At 39.8% G+C, this 26,205-nt stretch overlaps 1 protein-coding gene and 1 long non-coding RNA gene across 2 annotated transcripts; one reads left to right on the top strand and one right to left on the bottom strand.

Moving 5' to 3' along the window:
- Positions 1-21,269: 21,269 nt before the first annotated feature.
- Positions 21,270-22,633, bottom strand: LOC132094728 (uncharacterized). Its single transcript, XR_009422383.1, has 3 exons — positions 22,399-22,633; positions 21,938-22,039; positions 21,270-21,372 (listed from the first exon to the last, which is right to left on the bottom strand). It is a non-coding gene; the product is annotated as an uncharacterized LOC132094728 (long non-coding RNA).
- A 279-nt stretch (positions 22,634-22,912) lies between these two features.
- On the top strand, positions 22,913-26,205 carry LOC132094726 (uncharacterized protein DDB_G0280579-like). The gene is made up of 4 exons (XM_059499382.1): positions 22,913-23,120; positions 23,944-24,135; positions 24,724-24,909; positions 25,801-26,205. The coding sequence occupies exons 1-3, from the start codon at positions 22,943-22,945 to the stop codon at positions 24,873-24,875; spliced, it is 522 nt and encodes a 173-aa protein (XP_059355365.1). The 5' UTR covers positions 22,913-22,942; the 3' UTR covers positions 24,876-24,909; positions 25,801-26,205.

Here is a 26,205-nt window from a genome sequence, read left to right as displayed (position 1 = left end):
GTCTTCTCTCCAAGGATTACCTCCAAGATCCTCCCAAAGACCCCACGGTGTGTGTGTGTGGTACCCTCCTTCCCGGCACGGATCCCAGCACCCATCCACTCCTTACTTCCCGCTCCTCTGCTTGTGTCCATTTAATAAACTACATCTTTCATCTGTTACTCCTCTGTCTCCGAGTGATCCGTAACAACATTAGAATTTATTTTCAATAAAAATGAACAAAATGTTCTAAAAGTGGAAGTAAAGTGCCTAACGAGTGTTTAATAATGATACAACTATTTATAATTGTAATAAATATAATCATTTACAATGTTATTATTGCATCCTGTTAATGTATCACAATACTCAGGTGCAAATGTATTTGCCAGTATAAAGAATAACTAGCATCTAATTATTATTTACACTTAGCCTGTAGCAAAGAACTGCTACTTTTACATGGTAAATAGAACATATCACAATTTTCACTGTACATTTTTTTCTGTAAATAGTATCTTGAGCTACTTGCATTTAGCATACTGTAAATAGGATCCATCGCTAAGAAAGTATGTCAATTCCACTTAGTGTAAATAGCCACTCCCGTATTTTTCTTACTCTATTGGCAGATCATTTGTAAAATAAGAAAAATACACTTAAAATATTATTATTAATATGATTATCTTTGCCCATGAGATACCATAAAATGATTAGCTATTAATTCATTAATCTAATGTTTCTGCCAGTTTTCACCTGTGATATTATAACACTGAGAAGAATTACATTTGTATCGAGTCTGAAGTATGCAGACGGCTTTTTGGCGGGAGCTGTTGCCATGGTGAATCGTAATATCGGCGCTCCATTGATAATGGCTTTTTATAGTTGTGGTGCACGCGCTTAACTCAGAGTCAATTTAGAGTTGATTAAACCAACTAATTTCAGCTTTTCTGTAACCGAAAACTCAGAGTTTCCCATCTCAGGGTAAGTCAACTCAGAGTTCAAGTTTAAACTCAGAGTTGGTTGAACTTCCTTTGTGAAACGGGCCCCAGCTCTATTATTTTAAACTCTCTGTCCATTTAGAAACAAGGCATAATTTACTATTTCAGCATTAATCTATTATTTTAACCATCACTACTGTCTACTCTTGCACCTAATCAATAAGTCCACCTTAAATATTGATACAAAACATTAAACAACTGATACACTGGAGTATAGTGATTAATATTATTATTACTGTTGCAGTTGTTGTTGTTTAAAATTGAACACCTTTGCAATGTAAACAAATGACAGGCTACAAGTGTTATTCATCCATCTCCTTCACACTGCACTTTGATGTCCGCGATATATATATATATATATATATATATATATATATATATATATATATATATATATATATATATATATATATATATATATATATATATTTGTGTCACATTTAAATATAATTATATTTTAATTCATTTCTTAATTGTTTTTATTTTTATAATGATAATTCAGAGAATGAGAAAATCTGAATAAACATTACCAGTGTTGTGATAATTATTTTTAAGGCACTCTATGTTTTAAAAAATAAATAAATACTGTAATATAATACTAGTTTAGTCAAATAACATAAAAAATACCATACCCCTCGATGCCTTTGAAACTTTTCTCCCTTAAACAGCACGCTAACGTTACTCTATGCACTACAGACTACACACAGCAAAATAAACAACATATCTGCATGTTCTCACATCACATCGTTCTTGTAAAATAATAATAAGTAAATAAACATCAAAATCACTTCGCTGAGAATGAAACACCACTTACCAGCTGCCGCGGTGTTAATAATATCCTCTAGCAATTAAAAAATGCGCGTGCAGCTTGAGAGGAATCGTCCCGCTCGGAGGAGGTCGTCGTCGTCAGGTGAAAGGTCATCATGTTGGCCTTTTTGTATTTACGACTAAATTATTGTTAATAAATTTTACTAATATTTAGATTGGGCATGGGCAGGCATTCACAAAAGGGCATGTTATTACAAAAAATTTGAGGAAAATTTGCTTTGACAAAAGGGCACTTTGTGCACCAAGGGGCAAAGGGGCTGGTGCTCAAGCAGAGGTTGTTTGTGAAACATGTAATAAATATCTTAATAAAAATAAAGAACATTACATATTTATCTTAAACCCTTTTAAGGTTAGATCTAAAGCGAAACAGGAAAAGTTGCATACATACACATTTGATATTATTAAAGCAAATCATTCTTTTTATATATAAATTGGTTAATGTGGCAGGGGCGGCGTGGTTTAGCAAACCCTGCAGCGGGAGAAAGCGTCAGGAAACGCGCGGTGAGTGAGTGGGTTAAGCACAAATAATGAACACCTGTCTCTGCTTGCAGTAATTGGCGTGGAGAGTATAAAACACCAGGAGAAACAGGAGCGGGGGAGAGAGAGAAGGACTGCTGGCTGCTACACTCCTGGACCACGGAATCAGTGTTGGGGTAGTTACTCAAAAAATGTAATTAGTTACTAGTTACTAGTTACTTCTGTAAATTGTAATGAGATTACTTTACTAGTTACTGCATTTGAAAAGTAACTTCACTACTTATTACTACACTTTTTATTTTTCTCAACTCCTTTTTAATGGTTACATTTAATTGTATTCATCAAAAAGTATGTCTAATTCATTTAATTCATAACACATACATTTTCACAGCAATTTATTAAAAGTTTAACAAAAATTTAATGTTCAGGGCCCTATGAAATGTTTTATTTCTTCACCATATGTTTTATTTTTTTTAGCATGTGTAATTATTTAAATGCATAAAAACAACTTCATTTATTATTTTTTTCTTAAAATAGCCTTATGAAATGTTTTTTCCCCTCAGAAATTCTGTTGTGTATTTACATTTTTCTGGTTATCAAATGAAGGCATAAAACAAAACAAATTTAGATTTTATTTTAAAGATAAATTGCATTTCTTTTTTCTTCTTCTGAGAAATATATTTTCAATCTGAGTATGAACAATAAACACAAACTATGCAGCATATAGTAAAAACAATTGCACAAATTGTCTTCAACAATACAGTGCAATAACAGTGCAAATGATTCACAAACTACACACAAAATGAGTGAGAAATATTCAGAGTGCAACAGAATAAAATAGTGCAACTATCTTTATGAACTGTATAAGGATATAATGATTTACTTAGTATACAAAATATACATATTATAAATGATCGATTCGTTGGCTGTAATCTGTGTCAGAATCGATTTTACTGGGACATCGACTAACGACCCAAGACATAAATCCCAGTGCTTTATCAGATATGTGTTTCATCCTTGTTTTTGTTTTGTTTTATGTCAAAGTACTCTGTCGAGTGTTTTTTCTGTTTTTTCTGAGAGTTTTCTCATGCAAATGTTATTGTGTGTTTGTATTCATGCACTCATGACAGACTTTACTTTCACTTTGTTTTCGTTCATTTTCCAAAGCAATAGGCTATGTTAAGTAGTTCAAAAAATATGGGAGAGTTTGAACCAATCTGCGCACGGGGGTGGGACTAAGCGTCAACAATCATTTCTGTTTGGCTCAGAGGAACGAAAGCATTGGTTTCTTCTGACGAATCAATGTTGTCAAAATGCGATGACGTGATCACATACACAACGGCACCTCTGAATATCCATAATGAGTCTTTGAGGGTTAAGCGCTAAGATCAATCGTTATCGGGAAACCCCAGCCAGAACTTTACACACAGGCAAACACGGCATGTGTAACGCAGGAAAGCGCGTTCCTATAGTCTAGTAAAGTAGTGTAGTATCCAATATTATTAGTGTAATGCGTTACTTTACTTCGTTACCCCAAAAAGTAATATAGTTACTGTAATCCGTTACTTTGTAACTCTTTACCCCCAACACTGCACGGAATTTATGTTGTTGTTATTTTTCCGTGCCCTTTTGTTTTGTAATTTTTTTGATTGAAATAAAGCAGTCAGTAGTAACAGCCGACCCTGTCGTCTTCCTTCCTACACAACGAACATTGTTACACTGGTAAGGGCCTGTGCCCTCCGCTGCACCATTTGCGGAGCTGATTACATCTCTCGCGGTCATGCAACACGAGCAACACCAGGCCCTGCTGGACATACATCACGATCAGGAGAGGCGGTTTCAAGCCATCCTCCAAACCCAGCAGGAAGACCGCGAGAGGTTCCGGAGCTGGATGTGCCCGCCCACCTCCCTCTGCACAAAATGGGGCCTGAGGACGACCCGGAGACATTTCTGGATTTATTCGAAAAGTCAGCCGAGGTACAGGATTGGCCACGGGACCAGTGGCCGATGCGCCTGAACCCGCTGCTCTCCGGGGAGTTCCAGGTAGCGGCACAGCAGCTTCTGGTGCAGAACCTCCTGGTTTTTGACGGCCTGAAGAGGGCCATCATCCAGCGGGTGTGCAGGATTGGCCACGGGACCAGTGGCCGATGCACCTGATCCCGCTGCTCTCCGGGGAGTTCCAGGTAGCGGCACAGCAGCTTCTGGTGCAGAACCTCCTGGTTTTTGACGACCTGAAGAAAGCCATCATCCAGCGGGTCGGCCGGAGCCCGGAACAGCATCGCCAACGCTTCCATTCCCTGGAGCTAGGCGAGTCCGGACGACCCTTCGTGATCGCCCAACTGCTCCGGGACTCTTGCCGCAAATGGTTGCTGGCCGACGGAAGCGACGTGGAGAAGATAATCGATCGTGTGGTGCTGGAGCAGTTCGTCACTCGGCTGCCAAGAAAAACTGCCAAGTGGGTCCAGTGCCACCGCCCCAGGTCCCTGGAGTCGGCTATTGATCTCGCGGAGGACCATATGGTGGTGTGCCCCGGGGTCGGCGAATCTCTTCCATCAGCTTTTCTCTCTCCTTTTTTTTCTTCTCCTTCTCTCTCTCGACCTGTCCCTTTACCCAGGTCCCGTCCGCCCGGCCCTCCTCTTGTCCCGCCCCGGGGGCGGGGCGGGAATGGCCAAAATCACTATTCGGCTCCCCGAGTCCCGCCCAGGGGCATCGGCCAGGTTGGACCACACCCCTGTTTCCCCGCTCTCTCCACGCCAACTGCTTAACCCACTCCCTGCCACTGGAGCGGCGGGGAGGTCTGGGCCGGACTGCTGGCGTTGCGGGGATCCGGACCATTTTGTGGACAGGTGTCCCGTTATGGAGGTGAGGATGATGATTTGGGTCCCGGACGTCCCGCAGGCTGCCCCCGGTCAGGCTGGGTGGTACCAAATACCTGTGAGTATCAAGGGGGGTACGTATCAGGCATTTGTGGATTCAGGATGTAACCAAACCTCAATCCATCAAAGTTTGATACAATCCAGGGCATTGGATACGAGCCGCATGGTTAAAGTATGGTGTGTACACGGGATGTGGTTGAGTATCCTATTTTGCCAGTCGTTATCAAATTTAGGGGACAAAACCACAGTGTTGAGGTGGCAGTTAATCCGCACCTCCGGCATCCGTTAATTTTGGGGACGAATTGGCCAGCGTTTAAAGAATTATTGGGGGCTTTATGCACGGATGCCTCTTGGGGAAAGAATGCACCGGAGGGGGATGCGAGTGTGCAGGAGGGAGAGACTGAATCGGGACCACTGAGTACTGCCTCAGGGGAACAGAGCGAAATCGAGAGAATTATTCTCTCGGAGCGCGATGATTTTCCCCTGGAGCAGTCTCAGGATGAGACGCTGAAACGCGCGTTTGAACAGGTCAGGACCATCGACAGTCAGCCTCTCCATCCTGGACAGCCGCTTACCTATCCATATTTTGCAATAATTAAAGATAGGTTGTATCGAGTGGCCCAAGACTCTCAGACAAAAGAAGATACAACACAGTTATTAGTTCCTAGGAGCCGCCGGGAAATGCTTTTTCAGGCGGCTCATTCTAATCCAATGGCTGGTCATTTAGGACAAGGAACGACACTAAATCATGACCCTTTTTTTTGGCCGGACATTCACGAAAATGGGCGCAGGTGGTGCGCGGCTTGTCGTGAATGTCAGTTGGTAAACCCACCGGCCACCCCAAAAGCGCCTTTGCGCCCCCTCCCATTAATGCAGGTCCCCTTCAAGAGAATTGGCACGGACCTCATCGGGCCATTAGAGCGATCAGCACGAGGACATCGTTTTGCATTAGTCATTGTGGATTATGCAACACGATATCCAGAAGCAGTGCCTCTCCGCAGCATTTCCACTGAGAGTGTTGCTGACGCACTGTTTTCTTTAATCTCCCGAGTGGGGATTCCTAAGGAAATCCTCACTGATCAGGGCATAGCATTTATGTCACGGACATTATGCGAACTTTACGAATTATTGGGTATTAAATCGTTTCGAACCAGCGTCTTTCACCCACAAACGGATGGGCTGGTCGAACGTTTTAATCGCACGCTTAAGACAATGATTCGTAAATTCGTTCAGGAAGACGCCAAAAATTGGGACAGATGGTTGGAACCCCTGTTGTTCGCTGTGCGAGAGGTCCCACAAGCCTCCATGGGGTTTTCCCCCTTCGAGTTGCTCTATGGTCACCAGCCCAGGGGGTGCTGGACGTCATAAGAGAGACTTGGGAGGACGGACCTTCTCAATCTAAAAACGAAATTCAGTTTGTGAAGGACCTGAGAACAAAACTCCACACTTTGGGGCGACTGTCCATGGAGAATTTGTTACAGGCCCAAGACAAACAGAGCCAGCTGCATAACAGGGGAACCAATTTGCGTAAATTTGCACCGGGAGATAAAGTGCTTGTATTACTCCCAACGTCAAGTTCAAAATTACTTGCAAAGTGGCAAGGACCGTTTGAGGTCACACGGCAAGTTGGAGAGCTCTATTATGAGGTAATACGTTCAGTTAGGAGAGGAGTGCATCAAATATATCACCTCAATCTCCTAAAAAAATGGAATGAGGGAGAATCAGTGATGCTGGCGACGGTGATTAGTGGAGAGGATGATCTTGGACCAGAAGCGAATATAAAAAAACAATCTCTCGCTCTGGCCCCAGGGGGAGATCATCTCTCGGCCTCCCAGTTCATTGATTTGACTACATTACAGGCAGAGTTTGCTGACATGTTTTCTCCCCTACCTGGCTGTACAAATCTCATTCAGCACCATATCGAGACAGAGCCGGGCGTGGTGGTTTGCAGCCGGCCATATCGCTTGCCTGAAAAAAAGAAAAAAATAGTTCAGGAAGAATTAGGTGCGATGCTTGAAATGGGGGTAATAGAAGAATCCAACAGTAACTGGGCGAGCCCGATAGTTTTGGTTCCTAAGACGGACGGCTCAGTGCGGTTCTGTGTGGATTTTCGTAAGGTGAATGCTGTGTCGAAATTCGATGCATATCCAATGCCATGAGTTGACGAATTGCTTGACTGGCTCGGTACCGCTCGGTACGGCTCGTTTTTTTTCGACATTGGATTTAACAAAAGGTTATTGGCAGATCCCCTTGTCTCCATTATCCAGAGAAAAAAATGCTTTCACAACGCCGTTTGGATTACACCAATTTGTTACACTCCCGTTCGGGCTGTTCGGCGCGCCAGCTACGTTTCAGCGACTGATGGACAGGGTGTTGCGGCCCCATGGTGCATATGCTGCTGCCTATCTAGATGATATCATTATATTTAGTAATGACTGGCAGCGGCATATGCAGCATGTGAGGGCGGTACTGAGGTCGCTGAGAGGGGCTGGGCTCACGGCCAACCCAAAGAAGTGTGCGATTGGGCGCGTGGAGGTAAAGTATCTGGGTTTTCACTTGGGACATGGGCAGGTGCATCCCCAAATTGATAAAACTGCAGCAGTTGCGACCTGTCCGCGTCCCAAGACCAAAAAGGAGGTGAGACAGTTCTTGGGGCTGGTGGGATATTATAGAAGGTTTGTGCTTAATTATTCGGACTTCACCAGCCCCTTGACTGATCTCACTAAAAAGGAAGCACCAGATACGGTTCAGTGGACGGAGCCGTGCCAGCAGGCGTTTACCCAGGTGAAGGCTGCTCTATGTGGCGGGCCGTTGCTTCACTCTCCTGATTTCTCTCTCCCTTTTTTGTTGCAGACAGACGCGTCGGACAGGGGGCTGGGTGCTGTCCTGGCCCAGGAGATAGAGGGGAAGAACGGCCGGTGCTGTACATTAGTCGCAAGCTCTCTAAGAGAGAGACTAAGTACAGCACCGTGGAGAAGGAGTGTCTGGCCATCAGGTGGGCCGTCCTCAACCTCCGCTATTATCTCCTGGGATGGGAATTCACCCTCTGTTCGGACCACGCTCCCCTGCAGTGGCTCCACCGAATGAAGGATACCAACGGGCGGATCACTCATTGTTATCTAGCTTTACAGCCTTTTAAGTTCAAGGTGGTCCACAGGCCGGGTGTTCAGATGGCTGTGGCCAATTTCCTCTCCAGGAATGGAGGGGGGGGGGGGCTGCAGGCCGGATGGCTACCCGGCCTGAGTCGGGCGGTGGGGGTATGTGGCAGGGGCGGCGTGGTTTAGCGGATCCTGCAGTGGGAGAGAGCGTGTCTGCTGTCTACTGAACTCTCCTAAACTTTCATCCAGTGGGAGAATGTTAGCTGGACCGTTCACAGTCTGGGGTAATTCTGTTTCATGAGGTAGTTCTGGTTCCTGAGGTAAGTCAGATCCCTGAGGTAAGTCTTTTTCTTTCCCATCAGCCGCATTTGACTTCGCGGTGTCATATGCATAGATAATCTTTGTTTTTCCAACAGGAATTCTACTGAATATGCAAATTTCCTCCTCAGAATCTGATTGTTCCTCATTTAACAGTTCTCTCTTTCTTTGGCTTCGTGTCTTAGGCTTGGAGATGCTTACTGGGTTGGGAACACTCTCCTCAGAAGATGCAAGGAAACCACAAGGTAATAATAGATCCCTGTGCAACACTCGTAGAGGAACATCCTTATCTTGTGGACGAACTTTATAAACTGGCAGGTCTCCTACTCGTTCCACTACTATATGGATAGTAGATTCCCACTTGTCTGCGAGTTTATGTTTTCCCCTGATTCGGACGTTCCTCACTAGGACTTTATCTCCCACTTCAAGAGTTGACTCTTTCACTCGTTTGTCGAATCTGTCCTTATTCCTTCTTGCAGACTTTGAAGTGTTTTGAGTGGCGATTCGGTAACTCTCCTCAAGTCTGGCTTTGAGACTTTGAACATATTTGGAATGCGACTCATGGACAGGTTTTTCTACGGGTAACCCAAAGGCTAAATCGACCGGTAGTCTGGGTCGCCTCACAAATATGAGCTCATAAGGCGTGAATCCAGTTGTCTCGTTTTTTGTGCAATTGTAGGCGTGCACTAATGGTTTCACAAAGTCGTGCCAATGTGACTTATCCTGTTCCTTCAAGGTACCCAACATGTTTAGGAGTGTCCTATTGAAGCGCTCAATGGGATTACCGCGAGGATGATAGGGAGTTGTCCGTACCTTGTGAATTTTTGCCATCTCGCAAAGCTCTTTGATGAGTTTGGATTCAAAGTCGGCTCCTTGATCGCTTAGTATCCTCTCCGGGAAACCATAGTGGACAATGAATCCATCCCAAAGGCATTTAGCCACAGTCCTGGCTTTCTGGTTGTTGGTGGGTATGGCAACCGCATACTTGGTGTAATGGTCCGTCATGACAAGTACATTCTGGACATTACTTCGGTCTGGTTCGATGGAAAGAAAGTCTATACAGAGCAAGTCAAGGGCCCGTGTAACCTGGATGTTGACTAAGGGGGCAGATTTCTCTGGCAAAGCTTTCCGCATCACGCACCGTTCGCAGGTCTTAACCTTCCTCTCAACATCAGCACTCATCTTTGGCCAATAGAAGCGAGAACGGACAAGGTCGAGGGTGCGATCTACTCCCATGTGGCCCATCTGATCATGCAGGCTCTCCAGCACCATAGCACGGAACTTAACAGGTAACACCAATTGGTAAGTTGTTTGATCATCCCACTGCCGTCGTCTGTACAGAATTCCATCTTTCAGTTCCAAGCGGTTCCACTCCCTCAGCAACAAGGAAATGTCTGGACATTCATACCTCACTGCCCGGCACGGCATTTGACCTTCTTCCAGGTGACTGATGACTTGGTTCAGAATCACATCTTCCCTTTGTTCACGTTTCAGGTCTATGTCAGTTAAACCGGGTACTGCAGACTCATCTTCAGTCGGGTCTTGAGTAAAGCAACCAGGAATCGCATCCTGCTCCATTGCCAGGGACTCCACTAGAGCATGAGGAGTTTCACATCCTTTCTGAACCAGATGCTTGTCCCACACAGCTTGTACAACAGCACAGTCCATGACAAAACCTTCATCTTTACCCAGATGCTTGGCGGTGAATTGCTGTATCCGTTCAAGTTCCTTTTGTGATACCATGTCATTGATCAACTCGCCATGGGGACGTCTTGATAACCCATCCGCATCTTGGTTTTGCTTCCCTGATCTGTAGGTCAGATCAAAGGAGAAAGTAGCTAACGCTGACAGCCAACGATAACTTATGGCATCAAGCTTTGCGGAAGTTAGGATGCAAGTAAGAGGATTACTGTCAGTTATGACAGAGAAGTGATTTCCATACAAGTAGTCAGAGAATTTCTCGGTCACTGCCCACTTTAAAGCAAGAAACTCCAACTTATGGGCGGGATATCGAGACTCACTTCTGGAAAGACCTCTACTGGCGAAAGCTATGGCTTTTTTTTCTCCATCTTGCTCCTGATATAATGCAGCGCCAAGACCTATGGTGCTCGCGTCTGTGTGGAGGATGTAAGGTAAGGTCGGGTCTGCAAAACCAAGCACAGTTGCACTAGTAAGTTTGGAGATAATTGTGCTGAATGCTTCATCACAAGCAGTTGTCCATCGGCTCCCAAATGACTCTTTTGGGTTAAAATAGCTTCCTTTCAACTCACTGTTCATGGTCTTACAATTCAGTGGGGCATAACCAGCAGTTAATTCATTTAGGGGTTTCACTATCTTGGAATAATCGCGGATGAACCGTCGATAGTATCCCGAAAATCCCAAGAATGATCTTAGCTCCTTTAGGTTCTTTGGTTTTGGCCAGGTCTTAAGAGCACTGATCTTTTCAGGATCTGTCTGGACTCCTGTCTCCGAAATTATGTGGCCAAGGTACCGGACTGAAGTTTGGAAGAACTTGCATTTTTCTGGGGATAACTTCAACCCATACTCTCTTAGTCTTCTCAGTACCTTTAGAAGCCGTTCTTCATGCTCCTCAGGGGTCTGGGAAAACACTATTAAGTCATCAAGGAACACCAAGACCTCTGTGAGATGTAGATCTTCCATACACTTTTCCATTAATCGTTGGAATGTACTTGGTGCATTGGTAATTCCTTGAGGCATCCGATTAAATTCCCAAAATCCCAAGGGACAAGAGAAAGCGTTTTTGTACTTATCAGACTCCTCCATTTCTATCTGGTAGTAACCAGACTTTAAGTCCAGGACAGAGAACCATTGAGAACCTGTCAAGGCTGAAAAAGACTCCTCAAGGTTCGGCAAAGCGTAGGAATCCTTCACAGTTTGTGAATTAAGCTTCCTGTAATCCACACATAGTCTTACGTCGCCATTCTTCTTACGTACGACTACGATTGGGGATGCAAAAGGAGACTCAGATTCCCGGATGACTCCTGACTCTTTTAACTCTTGCAAATGGCGTCTGACAGCAGCCAGGTCATGAGGATGGATAGGGCGTGCCCTTTGCTTACAGGGAGTTTCGTCAAACAGCTTGATGTGATGCTTTACTTTGGATGTTCGTCCAAAATCAAGGTCATGTTGCGCAAAGACATCAGACATATCACTGAACTTCTTACTGATCCTATCCCTCCACTCTTTGGGCAACGGTGAGTCGCCAAAGTCAAAAGTAATCACTGCTTCGGAACAGCTCTGACCAGCAGGTACAGATTTAACCTCCCGTTCTTGAGGGATGATACTCTCGATGGCATGCATTTCAGCAACCACAGCATTTGGCTGCAGGACTACATCCCGATGAGACTCATTCCATAGCTGGACATTCAGCTTTTGCGTTGGAAACGATGGCACTTGAACTACACCTCTTTGGAATAGAACACCTCCAGGAAGGGAAGAGTTTGATGGGGGCTCTAGAAGAACACATTCGTTAGTGGTTAAGCACTCCACATTTGCTTTTCCACAGAGAGCAACTGTCTGCTGTGCTGGAATGACGACGGGCTCCTTGCTCTGTAGTCTCACCAGTCCAAGGCATCCATTGGCATTCTGTTTATGCCGTAATTCCAGAGTTTTAAGCACAGCACAGTACCCGTATCATGGAGAATGGTTTTCAAGGATATTCAAGTCAGAACATTCAGTATACAGAGAATCAAGCGTATTCATTCCAATTAAGACTTGAGATTGTTTTTCAGATTTGAAGTCAGGAACGACTAGTGCCAGTGTGGAAATTTCAACCTCAGATCCGACCATGTCTTCTGGAAAAGTTATTGGAATTTCTACATATCCTTTGTATGGAACTGGCTGACCATTTGCTCCAGTGACCTCAAGCAGAAGATTCAGGGGCTTGATGGGATGATTAATCAAACAAGCTTGGTAGAAGGACCAAGGAACTGTGGTCACCTGCGACCCTGTGTGAAGTAAGCAGTGACATTTCAGTACCTGAAATGTTGACTTGCGCTGTACACTTGGATCCGACCAGACGATGAATACGGAATTGGTGGTGTGGAGTAGATTTGTGGTGTGGGCCTGAGTTTATTCTGGGGGGACTACTTTTAGGTTCACTAGTTCCAGTTTGTCCCACAACTGGAACTGTTAGGCGTTTAAAGAAGCTGCACCGACATGACTGTTCTCTTGATCCCACTCTTGTTGCTTCAACCGCAATTCGTTCCTTTTCTTTTCAACTAGCCTGGGGTTTGGAGAACTTTCACACGTAACAGATATGTGGCCATCTTCACCACATCTGAAACAGTAACCAGGGCGTGGTCTGGATTTCGTGACAGGATCACCGGTTAATTTGAACGCTTGTTTGGCAAACTCAGGAGTGGTGAAAGAGGGTGATGTCTTATGCTTGGGTTTGACAGTCTTTCTGGGCTTTGGAAGAGTCAATGAAGTTAACTGTTCTTTTAACTCAGCTATTTGCTGCTTCAACTCAGCAGTCTCAAACAACAACTTTGACTCGTGAGGGGATATGCTTGCAACGGCAGTATCTTGGCTATAAGCATGAGCAGATCTAGGTAATGTTTGTGGTTTCTGCTTAGAAGCACTGATGTGGTTTTTCATGCGCACCCATTTCTGTGCACTCTTGTCTTCTCTGGTTCTAAGGGAACGTAGTAAGTCTTGGAACTCGATAGGGTCGTCTCTACGAGTTTCGAGACGAAGCTCAGCAATAAGGATGTCATCCCAACAGCCTCTGAAAAACTGTCGCATAAGATGATGGTTGGCCTCAGATGATTTAATCCCACCTCCTCTGACTGCCTTGCTCAGAGCAACTTGAAGCCTTTGGAGATAGCTAGATGCTTTCTCTCCCTCATTCTGAAATGTGTTCATGAATTTTGAGAACAACTCATCACCATCATCGATTGCACCATAAGCTGCATCAAGCACATTAAGGTAAGCTCTGGGAGAAGCACGGAGCCCTAAAGACTTGACAATATCAGTGGCAGGAGGTAAGAGACTCTCCATAATTCTCCTTACTCTTTGTAAGTCAGACACAGAAGGGTCATCAAAGAGTAATTCAACATTACAACGCCAAGTGTCATAATCAGATTCATTATTGGGCTGTGGAACTCTCCCTGAGAATGGACACACTAACTACAGCAGTGGATGGAATGGCTGCAGCGACTTCACTCTTAACTATATGCTCCACAACAACTTTCTGCACCTCAGCAGGATTGAGCTGAATGTGACTCATAGTACCTGACAACCGTTTTTCAGACCTTGGCAAGTCATCTTGATCAAGTGTTGGATCATTAAGAATGGAACGAGGACTCTGGACATTCCTCTTGGAGGCATTCTGCTCTTTAGTGGAATTTAACTCATCAAGCGCAGACTCATCTGCATCCACCTCATCTGGAATTAAGGAGCTTGAGATCTGAGAGAGTTCTTCTCGTAGCAGAGCATTGAAGGATTTTCCACTTTGCTTAGCAATGGTTCTCAGGGTGGATAAGTAAGAGGTTGTGGCACCAAAACTCTCCTCACAAGAGTAGACACTGCTCAGGGCTCTTATCTGGTAAGTTAAGCTTGGGTCGCCTTTATCTGTGTAGCTAAGGGGTAGCAAGGGACTTACTGATTCAATAGCTGATCCAGAGTTGTACTCTACAATGGAGTGGTCATGGTACTTGGACTCAGGATCGTTAATGGGAAGGACCCTTGCGATGGAACCATGACGTTTTAGAAGATCAAGGACCTCTTCATCCTCAAGAGTGTTAATTGGTCCACTTAATAGAAGAGCATTTGGAATTTTTATACTTTCCTTCTGTACTATTTCCATGTTCTCAGGGTCAATTTACTTGCCACACTAATAAACTGATTTGAATGTCTCTTTCGTCTATTTTTGCTTTTTGGATGTTAAGTAGGAGTAAAGCTATTAATTACACCTCCTGGCTGCTCGCCACTAATTATGTAGCACACGTGTCAAATAATATTGAACTTGTTACTAATATTCACTATAGGCCAATAGGTTCGACTATGGAGGTGTAATAACGACAACACTGGTTAAATAATAAAGTAAATCTTTGTATTTAAATGAATGATTGGAAGTAATGGTTGATATTAAAAAAAAATAAATAAATTGAAATAAATTAAATAAACAATTTGTGACAGTCTTTTGATCAATATCAAACCACAGTTATATGGATTAAATTCACAATCAATGAACAATTTCACTGGACTCGGTTTGTTCAATTAGTTGGATGTACCCTCTAGGCTATAAGAATATCCTAAATTACTACACCTTCAAAATCAATATCAAATACAACCCTATAAACCTTTACAAATGGTCACAATTGTAAATGTTGACAACTCACTGAATCACATTCAACAATAAACTCAACCGAATTGAACAAAATACAAACAAACAGTTCAGTAGACAGCAGTTCAATGAATCAGTTCAAAAGGTTGTTTGAAAAGTTCAGTTCAAGTTCGTTTAGAGGCTCAGATTCAAAAATTCGTTTCGAAAGATTCAATCCAAAAGATTCGATTCAAAAGATTCAGTTCGGAGAATCCAAAGTTCCTTAGAATCGTAAAATGATTCTTTAGTTTCAAAGAAAAATCTGTTGTGCAGAAAAATAAAATCCTCTGAGCAGTCTTTCAAAAACAAAGTTCAGTCCTGTTTAGGAAAAAACTATCAGGCAATCAGAACTTTCCTACCCGAATCCACAGGTGTTGATTTGAACTCAAATCTGATATCATTCAATGTTCATCTCACTGGGAAGGCTCGCCATCTTAGATCGTTGCGCCGAAATGAACGCAGTTCCAGCAGGACAAAAAAACCCGACCAAATCCAAAGAAAATAGATCATATAAATGTCTCTTTCTCAATCCTCTCTGTCGATCTGAACTTTTACAAAAAGTTATGCTGCTGCTCGTCTCGCAGTAACGCAGAGAATGTAAAATGGCTTCCCCCATACAGAACTAACGTGGTGGGGCGGGACATCAACAATAAATCTCACGTAATTGGACAATCATTAAGATGTCAATCATCACACTGAAATGCGTTTCTTTTTGATTTTATCATTTTTCTTGCACTCTTTAATAATTTCTGGTTAGTTTTAACAACTCTGTTTAATTCCTTTTTATAATTAATTTGTTTAATTATAAAGGGTTACAATTGCAATAGTCCAGCCTGGACAGAACAAGAACTTGAACAAAAAGTTGTGCAGCATGTTCCGAAAGAAAGGGCCTGATCTTCTGGATGTTGAATAAAGCAAATCTGCAGGATCGGACAGTTTTAGCAATGTGGTCTTAGAAAGTCAGCTGATCATCAATCATAACTCCAAGGCTTCTGGCTGTTTTTGAAGGAGTTATTGTTGATGTGCCTAACTTGATGGTGAAATTGTGATGAGATGATGGGTTTGCTGGAATCACAAGCGGTTCTGGATACAAAAACACAACCCTTAGGAAAATTAATATAGCCTATGGTATGGCACTAACCGTGGTTTAATTATGGAATTTGTAGTAAAAATAAATACAAGTGGTAATTCATTTGCCAAAAAAACAAAATTGCACTTACAAAACATGGTAAAAGTAAAATAAAAAATCTTCAGTATTAAAGTCATGAGAGAGATGGATGGATAATGGAAGTGAAGGTGCAGTTCAGGAGAGAACTCTTAATTACGTTGCAAGTCCCCCAACCTAAGGATTCAAATCTTTTTCATGTCAGGTCCAAAAAAAAAAATAGGGTTGTTTCAGAATGGGTTGTGGGTGTATGAGTGTGAGATTTCCCAGCCTATTTTTTTTCCCAGTCCGCCCCTCATGGAAATTAATCTCTAGAACAGTCACTTCATGAGCATTTTTTACTTATTTTGAGAAACTATCATCATATCATATACAAAGAGACAGCAGTGTTTCAAAAAGACACCAATGTTTCAGGAGTTTAGTACACAAAATAGGACACATGCTTATTAGATAACCGTATTTGAGTTGATGTATATGCTTTTATTTTTTTATTAACTATTTTGGTAACACTTTACTTGAAGGGGTGTGCATAAGACTAACATGACACCTTCATAATCATGCTATGACACATGTCATGAATATGAAGGAGTTTTTATGCATGTTTATGACAACTGTCACTAAGTGTCATTCACTCAATTATGACATTTTTAATGCAAAGATGACATTGTTTGAAATGTCTTTGTTATGACACCTTGACATAAACCAATACATCATAACGTGTCAGTGTCTTTGTCATGACATCTTGACATTACCAAGACAACACAACTTGTCAGTGTCCTGGTAATGACAACTTGACATTACCAAGAAAACATAACCTGTCATAAATCTGTTATAAAGTATGACATAGCAGATTAATTATCAAATTTAGGAAACTACTTAGCTTTATGGGTTAACAGTACATTAAACTGTCATGTGGTTGGTTTTGACTGTCATGAGGCCGGGATTATAATTGTGTCATGAATTTATGACCAGTTTTTTTTTCTTCAGTGGTACAAATTGAATTTGTCATTAAAATGTCATTAAGTGTTAATAATCTGTCAAATAGTTTTATAACGGTGTCATGAATATATTTACACGGTGTCATTAATAAATTTCTTGACCTCAAGTAAAGTGGTACACATTTAATTTGTCATTAAAATGTCATTAAGTGTTAATAATCTGTCAAATAGTTTTATAACGGTGTCATGAATATATTTACACGGTGTCATGAATAAATTTCTTGACCTCAAGTAAAGTGGTACACATTTAATTTGTCATTAAAATGTCATTAAGTGTTAATAATCTGTCAAATAGTTTTATAACGGTGTCATGAATATATTTACACGGTGTCATGAATACATTTCTTGACCTCAAGTAAAGTGGTACACATTTAATTTGTCATTAAAATGTCATTAAGTGTTAATAATCTGTCAAATAGCTTTATAACAGCGTCATGAATATTTTTCATTTCATGTTTATTTTTTAGATAATAGACAATTTCAGATGTCTTAAAGAAGATGAATAGGTGTTAGAGAAATGAAATCAATCATCCAATAATAATAATTAAAATTGATAAAATTATATTTTATTGCATTTGGAGAACGATTCACCCAAAATTGAATTAAAACAGTGCAATGGTGGGGGTTAAGCAATGCAGCATTTGGTCCATATCACTGCAAAAACAGTTAATTACAGCATCCCACACATTTATATTGTCTTGACATGTTTTTTTACATCATGAATAAGTCTACCTAAGACACCATCATAATGGCGTACACCTAACCAGTGGTGCCACTCTATCATTTTGAGGTGAGTTTTCAGGGACTCAGGAGTACGATTTCCTCTACGACGCCATATTTCCAACTTGTAATTCTGCCATGCACGCTCAATATGCTGAGTATGAGCACCAGTCCCTGGATCAACAAAGTGTCTTTTATGGCAGACAGAATACTGACGATATCCGTACTGGGAAAGCTGTCTGTTGTAGGCACGCCATTCATCCGTAAGGATAGATGTTCTAGGTCTGATATGTCGTTGAATTTGGCTTATAAGTGTTTGCCTTGAGCGGTCCTTGACGAGTCTCAGAATGGGTCTTCTTGAAAGGCCATCAACCTCTAGCATCCCGAAGACCCACTGGCGTTTACGCCGCCAAGTGTTGCCACATCGGCCACGATGGTACTAAAAAAAGAAATAAAACAAGATAAATTCTTTAATAAGGGTTGTGCTGTATTTTTTTTTTCAATCATTGGAATCCAGTCCTTTTGGACAGTTAATAGACTGATCCTTCTTACCTGGCTTGATAACAAATAATTGCCCAACAGGTGCAAATGCATTTTTATTTCTTAAATGTTTCCATTTTCATAATTTCATTTCCTTAAAACAAAATATTGTTTCACTTCCATATTTTTCTGTACAAAAGCTTTCATATAGTACAACATAAAAAATATTTTGGATTGTATTTCTTTTTAATGGAACATACTGTAGATTAGCGGAATGCCATCCTAACCTGATTTCAATATATTTTGTATACGGACTTATTGTCTGATTTTAAATGAAGGGTATATTTATTTCTTACTATATTGTATGTTTTCAAACTAAATAAGATATACACATTTTTGCATTGCAATCTCAACACAGAAGACTGATGAGTTTTGTCTTATAAGGACATACACAGCAGCCATAGACTGTAAACATACAGTATCAGCCTTGGCGCCTGTTTCCAGGCATTAGCGTTCTCTAACGTCTCTCCAGCGCTACAAAACTTTTCTAATATTAACGCAGGTTTTATTACTTGTCTGATCGTAACACTTCATTTTCTAGTTATTTTCCTCCGACCTTTTTGTCTTTTGTACACTGTAAAAAATTAACTGTAGAACTTACAGCAACTTACTGGCAATTTTGGTTGTCTGTAAATTTATCAAGAGTAATGTAAATCATAAACTACAATTATACTGTAAAATTATACAGCACACCTGTAAAAGCTACAAAACAAGAGCGGCTGTGAATTTACAGTTCTTTACTGTAATCTTTACAGTATGTTACTGTTATTAATAATGTACTGAATAAAAACCTGATAACTCATTTCATTTGAGGAAATTGATTGGTCAATTGCCATTAAATATTTATAATGTGAGATTATTTCATTTGAATCCACTAAGAAAAAGACTATGAGTTAACTAGAAACATCAATTTAACTAAATCCTACTAGTGATCATCATCACACATGAACAAGTTGAAAAACTTAAAAACATCATCAATGCATCAGCAACTACACAGTCACTGTCTTTAAATAAAGCAACATGCAGCATAACATCAGTGTTTTTCTGCTCATCCTGGACTGAAGCACAGGCTCTACTCTTCAACACAATGGTGACACACAAAACTTAACAGAAACCCTTTAAATCCCAACAGAACATTAAACACTAACAACATATCTCCACTATAGCATTATGTGCAAAAACACCTATAATCACACAAAGCAAAGCACAGAATTGTACTTTTTTGTTCAGTAAATTTTACAGTGAGATTTTACTGTAAACAACTGACTTAAGCCACAGCTTTAGATGAAATCAACTGAAGAGAAAAGAATACTTACTTTATTTCTGTCATAATCAGACTTAATGAGAAATAACGGGCGTTTAGATGTTGATGATGTATTGACATTTCATTTGAAGTTACCATGATCGTGATTAGTGCTTTCTTTAGTTGGGCTCTCGACTCTATTTCTTTAACATGTCTTTGTACATGCTTGTTATGGCAATAAAAGCCAAGAAACAATATACTCTGGTATAGACTAGAGTCTGTTCTCTGAATATGAAGAATTGGTTGTAATAGTAGTATGATACTAGGATGTGATGTCATGAGATCAGATCATTTGTGTTTTACATATTTACGAATTACAAAACTTTTAAATTTACAGGAACACACACACATATATCAAGAGTCAGCATATGAACCTCAACAATGGTGACAAACAAAATATTCTGATAAACAGATAAACTCTAAACATCACAAATCAAGCTACTAAAAAGTCACATCAAAAAACAACAAAAATAAAAGCACATGGTAAAAATAAAAGAAAATAATACAATTCAGCTACATAATTTCTGCATGCAGCAATGCATTCTGGGAATTATGTACTATGGTGGTACCCAGCATACATTGCAACATGAAGCTTTTCATTTGAATGTCACCATTGTTGAGATTCATACGCCGATTGTTAATGTCTGTGTGTGAGAAAATAACTTAGCATTTTTAAAACTTTCTATGCATTATATATTATTAAACTGTTCAAATTATAACAAAGCTTTTTGATATCATATGTGTATGATTAATAGTCAATCATATGAAATGACCCACATGATTGCTTGAGAACAGATTAACATGTGAATAAAATAAGGTACAGCCTTGTAAGCTCAATTGATGACATCATCAATACAATGCCATAAATGCCAGATCACTTTTCTCTCAGCAGTTTTTGCTATAGCTGTTGTGCCTTATAAACACACACGTAAAGCAGCCAGAATAAAACTAATGTTCAAATGTCAAGGGCAAGAGCACAGCAAAAGCCAACACTCATCACCATCATGGTAAGTACACAATAAACAAACCATCAACATCTAAACCTCCGTTAATTCTCAAAAAGACCCTCTGATTATGACAGAAATAAAGTCAGTGTGGCTAGTAATAAGTGAAGCTGGTAATGGTGTTTGTGGAGTTGTTTAATCCTCCTCTGCTGAGATCTTCAGAGATTTAATGTCTTCTTTTCTCTTCAGTTGATTTTATCTAAAGCGGCTTAAGTCAGTTGTTTACAGTAAAATCTCCCGTCATCTCTCTTTACATAATCCCAGACTGGCACTGCACTAACATGACAAAACTGATACATGTCAAGTAAAGTTTAAGTAGGGCTTCATACAAATAAACAGCCTACCTTTCGTTTGTGAGCAAATTTGCTCTCGTCAATAACAACAAATCGATGTTGACCACCAATTCTCATTCCTCTGATCCTCAGTCTCTTGAGGGGGGCAATGCACACCTTCAAATATAGAAATAACACATCACAAGTTGACTGTTACAATGTCTTGGTATGGAAGTTGAGTGCATCAAATAAGTATGTAGCAATGCTGAATCCAGTTGTCTACAGTGGGTTTGGACACTGAAATAAAATTTTTCACATTTTACTTTTTTTTTACAACTAATAAGTAATGCAACAACCTTTCTGAGTACTTTTGTCATTCTTGTCAGTGTCTTTGAGCTTCCTGCTATACCGTCATTGATCATGGCAAGCTGCTTCAACTGCAAACCTTGTGCAAACCTGTAGGGAAGGAACAAATATTAAAACACCTAATTAGAGTCACTTAAAATTGTACTGTTTTTGCATTGATGGCCTGGCCTGCATAATTTCCTGTCACTGAACTGGGTAAAAGCAAACAACCCTTTGCGAAACAAAACTAGCCCCCTCTTTTTTGGATTCAAATAGTATAATATGACATTGGTGTAAAAACTTTTCTACCACTGTTTGACACATCAACAACATTTTTTCTGGTGAATTCTGAAAATGGAGTCTGTGTATTGCAATATGCAGGGCTGAGTTGATGTTGATAAATACACAAGTATAATTCACACACTACAAATCTTTAATGTATTTGTATTTAAGCCGTAAAAACTGTAATATTTTAAATTTTAAATGTTCCATTTTAAGTTTATAATAAGCTTAGGTTTTACATGGTTTATATATATATATATATATATTTAAAAAAAAATGGTGTCATTATCTCCAAGGATTACAGATGAAAAATATTTGTGTGGGCTAATTCTGACACATGTACAGTATTTATTATTTTTGTGCACTTTACTTGTCAAATAAATAAATACTGTACCTGTACATAAACTCAAGCCATTTCACCAAAGGGGTGTGAGAATTGGTGAATATTGAGCCATTGCGCACAGAGAGTGGTGAACTTTTGTGATGCTTACAGACCCTACAGAAAAAGAAGGCAAAATGCAAAAAAGTATAACACATGAAAATATCAAATATCATACGGATAAAACATATTGTAAACATTTCACATAATAATGCTAATTTCAGACTTCCGGGCCATTAATACAATACAGGTGGACTTCATCCAGACAGGTCCACTTCAATTGTGCAAAATATAATAATAATAATAATAATATATACTGTATATATATATATATATATATATATATATATATATATATATATAACTTGTACACAGCTGTTTTCAACATTGATAATAATAATGTCTAGTTTCAAATAAGATAGCAATTTCACTTCATTAAATTCTTTATGTATTTACAGACAGACAGACTGGCTTACCATCGTAACCCATCGCTGCGATCGCATTTTTCCAGGCGCATGCTTCGATTGCATTTTGGACACTGCATCCTACTTTTCAGGATACCCCATTTCTGCATCCATCTAACTATTCTTCTTTTTTTCGTGTTATCATAACTTCTAATATTTTTTAGGAGTTCTTGCAATAACCGCGTCATCTGTAACTGCTTTCTAAGCCAACAACCCAACCAGCCTCTGTCCTGTTCCACATTCAAATGTCGTGCCACATCAAATTTTGGCGCCTACTGGATGCGCGCGACGTGCGTAACGTTACCTGACTGTCCCGCGCGTTTATAATTGTCGTAAAACATACCACACGGACAACATACAGGAGCGTCAAAGAAACGAAGTACCCACGAAGTTCTCTATTTGAGGTAAGCTAAACATGAAACATTTGTATTTATTTAGGAACATTGACATCATAAGTCTTTACTGTTCTAGCCAACGTTGTACAGAACTGGTAGTTTACGAATGTAGCTGACATGACATGGTGTTTGTGTTCTTTGCTTTGCGCAACTTTATTTAGATGAAAACTCGTTTCAGCAAAAGAGCACATGGTGGAGTGATGGAGGCCAAGGAAGGTAAAGAAGAAGTACAAGTTGTGGATGATGCGATTGCGAATGAGGGCCTACAACAAGATGTGGATGATGTCCCTGTTGGCCCAAAGAGAAAGAAGACAGTCAAACATTCCCCGAGGAAATTATGTAAGTCATTTTTGTGTTAATACTTTAACAATCAGTGCTTAATTAAAACCTGTAGCTTAGTGTTCTAGCCACTTTGTCAGCAGATTGCCAGCATTTTTTCAATCTGTATTTGGCTGATTGTGGCACATTATATTTCCTATTTTTATTATTTTGTTTATATTGTATTTTTTGGTAATTGTAGCATAATAGTGTTGTCCCAATAGTAAAATTGCAACCAGTCCAAATACAAGTAATTTAACAAAGTTCTCCATACCAAAATAAACATGTTTATTTTTTTTATTTTTTTTTTTACAAAATTCTGTCTAATAATAATAATACATATTATTTATGTTTTTTTTTTGTTATTGCATCATGGATTATATATATATATATATATATATATATATATATATATATATATATATATATATATATATATATATATATAGCCAAGTACTTGGCTTTTATTTTGCAACATGCATTTAAATTGATGCACTCTGTTTTAAGAACACGAGGACATATGCTTTTAAAGGAAAAACCTAAAAAATTAAATTTGCTGATAAATGACTCCAGGCAATCCAATGTGTTGGTGACTTGCTTTCTTCAGTGCAATACAATTGGAGAAATTTAGTTTTCGTTGAAAAGTAAGCAGCAACAAAAATAATCCTCACAATTTTAGCTGATACACTGAGGTCTTATTAAGTGGAAGAATCGTTCTGTTTAAAAATTACATGTTATTTACAACTTAATAATTGACAACATTGCTAGGCTCCGAGCAAGGAACATTCTTGGGATGGGAGAATATATATACAAAAACATTTGTTTATTTAAAAAAAATGTGCAGTGTCACCAACAGGAATGTTGGAGTTGGCCAAACTAAAAGAACAGACCAAGATGGATCGACAGAAGATTGAACACCTCGAGGACCGCATTAAATACCTGGAAGAGGCCAACAGTGAGCTAAAAAACGACAAGGATTTCCTGCTTTCACAAATTAAGGGAGCCCCCAGTGCACCTGCATCTACTGGAAAGTCAGGTATATTAGGAACACAATTACCATTATTCATGGAGTTTTAAATGTTTGTGAAAGGACAGAGACACTGTGATAGAACCATTATCAACTTTCGTCACAGCAAACAGAACGAAAGTGTAGCTGTTTACTGCTCACTGAAGGGCCATGCAGCAGTAGTCATGTTTATTAAATGCAGTATATAAATTATTAATCACATTATTACATAAGGATCAAAACCATTGTAATTGTAATGTAAATGTAAAGCATTAATACTATATTATAGACATTTTCATAGGCACGTTGTGACTTTTGTAAAGCTGCTTTAAAACGATTTGTATTATGAAAAGTTCTATACAAATAAATTTGATTTGATTATATCCAATGACAAGCACTTACAATAGCTCTTTGCTCTGGTTTCAAAAACAAGACTTTACAGAAAGTTCCTTTAATCATAAACATGTTATGTGTGTTCTTCTGTGATACAGTTCTCTGCTTTCAGATGGAACCCAAAATTGGGCCTATTGAGAAATGTAACTTTTTAGATTTTGGGGCTTTGTTTATTTATACATTATTCTGCTTGTCCACCTGCCCCATTCCCCTTTTTCCCTACAGGTTTCAGAAAGACTGCTCACATTCCTTCTTCATCTTCACCTTCAATGTCTCCATCCCCCTCCTCTTCATCCTCAGACTTCAGCTCCTCATCATCCTCAGAAGAGGAGCAGCAGAAGAAGAAAAAGAAGAAGAAGAAGGAGAAGAAAAAGTAAAAAAAATACACTGACTCACACAGCCGTTCAAGAAGTAAGCACAGGCTTTGATTCATAATGAGATGGTTTCTTACATTAAAGTTGCCCATTACTGAAGTTTAAGCCAACATTTATATTCTGTCATAATTTTCTCTCATTCATGATGTTCTAAACCTGTGTGACTTTCTTTTTTTCTGGATATAAGATATTTTGAGAAATGTTTGTAAACAAAGAGTTTTGGCTGCCATTAACTTCCATATGGACTAAAAACAAAAACAACACTGAAACATTTCTCAAAATATCTTCTTTTGTGTTTCACAGAAAAAAGAAATTCATACAGATTTTGCATGAAATGAGGATGGGTAAATGAAAACAAAATGTTTCATAATAAATAATCCTATATTTAGCCTTTAAAGCAGACTAGAACAGATAGTAATTTCCACGCTGATTCAGTGTGCATCCTCCATCCAGGCTGGTTATGTTTGATTTAGGCTGTCAGATATGAAAAGACACAGCTTACTGTGCTGGTTCTTGTAAATTGAAAGGAGAATGCACAGTGAACCAGCAGGTTAAGTATAATTCTTTCATATCTACTGTTGCCTGAAAAGAAGCTGACACGATTAATCGCATTTGCTATTACATATCTGTAACAATGACAGACAATTGCCAGGAATTCCCAAAACTCACATTTCCGCTTCGCCACCTCAAACATCTCCCAGAAGACACGTGTTACTCACCATTTTACAGAAGCTTCTCAGGCATACCATTTGTCCCAGAACCTCCCGCATTTCGATAGCGTTTCCCGGATGCTGAGAAATCGCAGAGTGGGATGTCTGGCATCTTAAAGAACATTAGCTGAGATTAAACCTACTTCTAATACTGCAAGGATGACTGCAAGTGTCTCTTTTATATTTGTATTAATTAGGACTGTCTGTTTTTTGTTCAGTGACCACAACGGATGGAATCATCCGCCGCTACAAGAATGCCCTTAAGAGATTCACCAAGTTTGGATCCATGAAAAAGGCCTTTGCCAAAATTAATGTTGACCGCAACACAATTGCAAGAACAGCTATAATTGCTGAGCTAGCAATCACATATCCTGATACATTTCAGGAGCTGCTCCCTACAGATGAAGTCAATGAGAAGATCTCAGAATTTGCAGAGCGCTGCAAGAGGGCTATGACAAAAGAGATGGCTGAAACGATCACAGCAAAGAAAAAAAGTGGACAACTCCTCCCAATAATGTACAAGTACACCTAATTTTTTTTCTTCTCCTAAACAAGTGATCCTGTTGATTTCCCTCCAAAACACTAAATATATGTGTTGAGATTATTTTGTAACCCTCTGTTTG

This window comes from Carassius carassius, chromosome 19, assembly GCF_963082965.1.
Source record: "Carassius carassius chromosome 19, fCarCar2.1, whole genome shotgun sequence".
NCBI lineage: Eukaryota > Metazoa > Chordata > Actinopteri > Cypriniformes > Cyprinidae > Carassius > Carassius carassius.
This window is presented reverse-complemented; position numbering and strand designations above follow the sequence as displayed.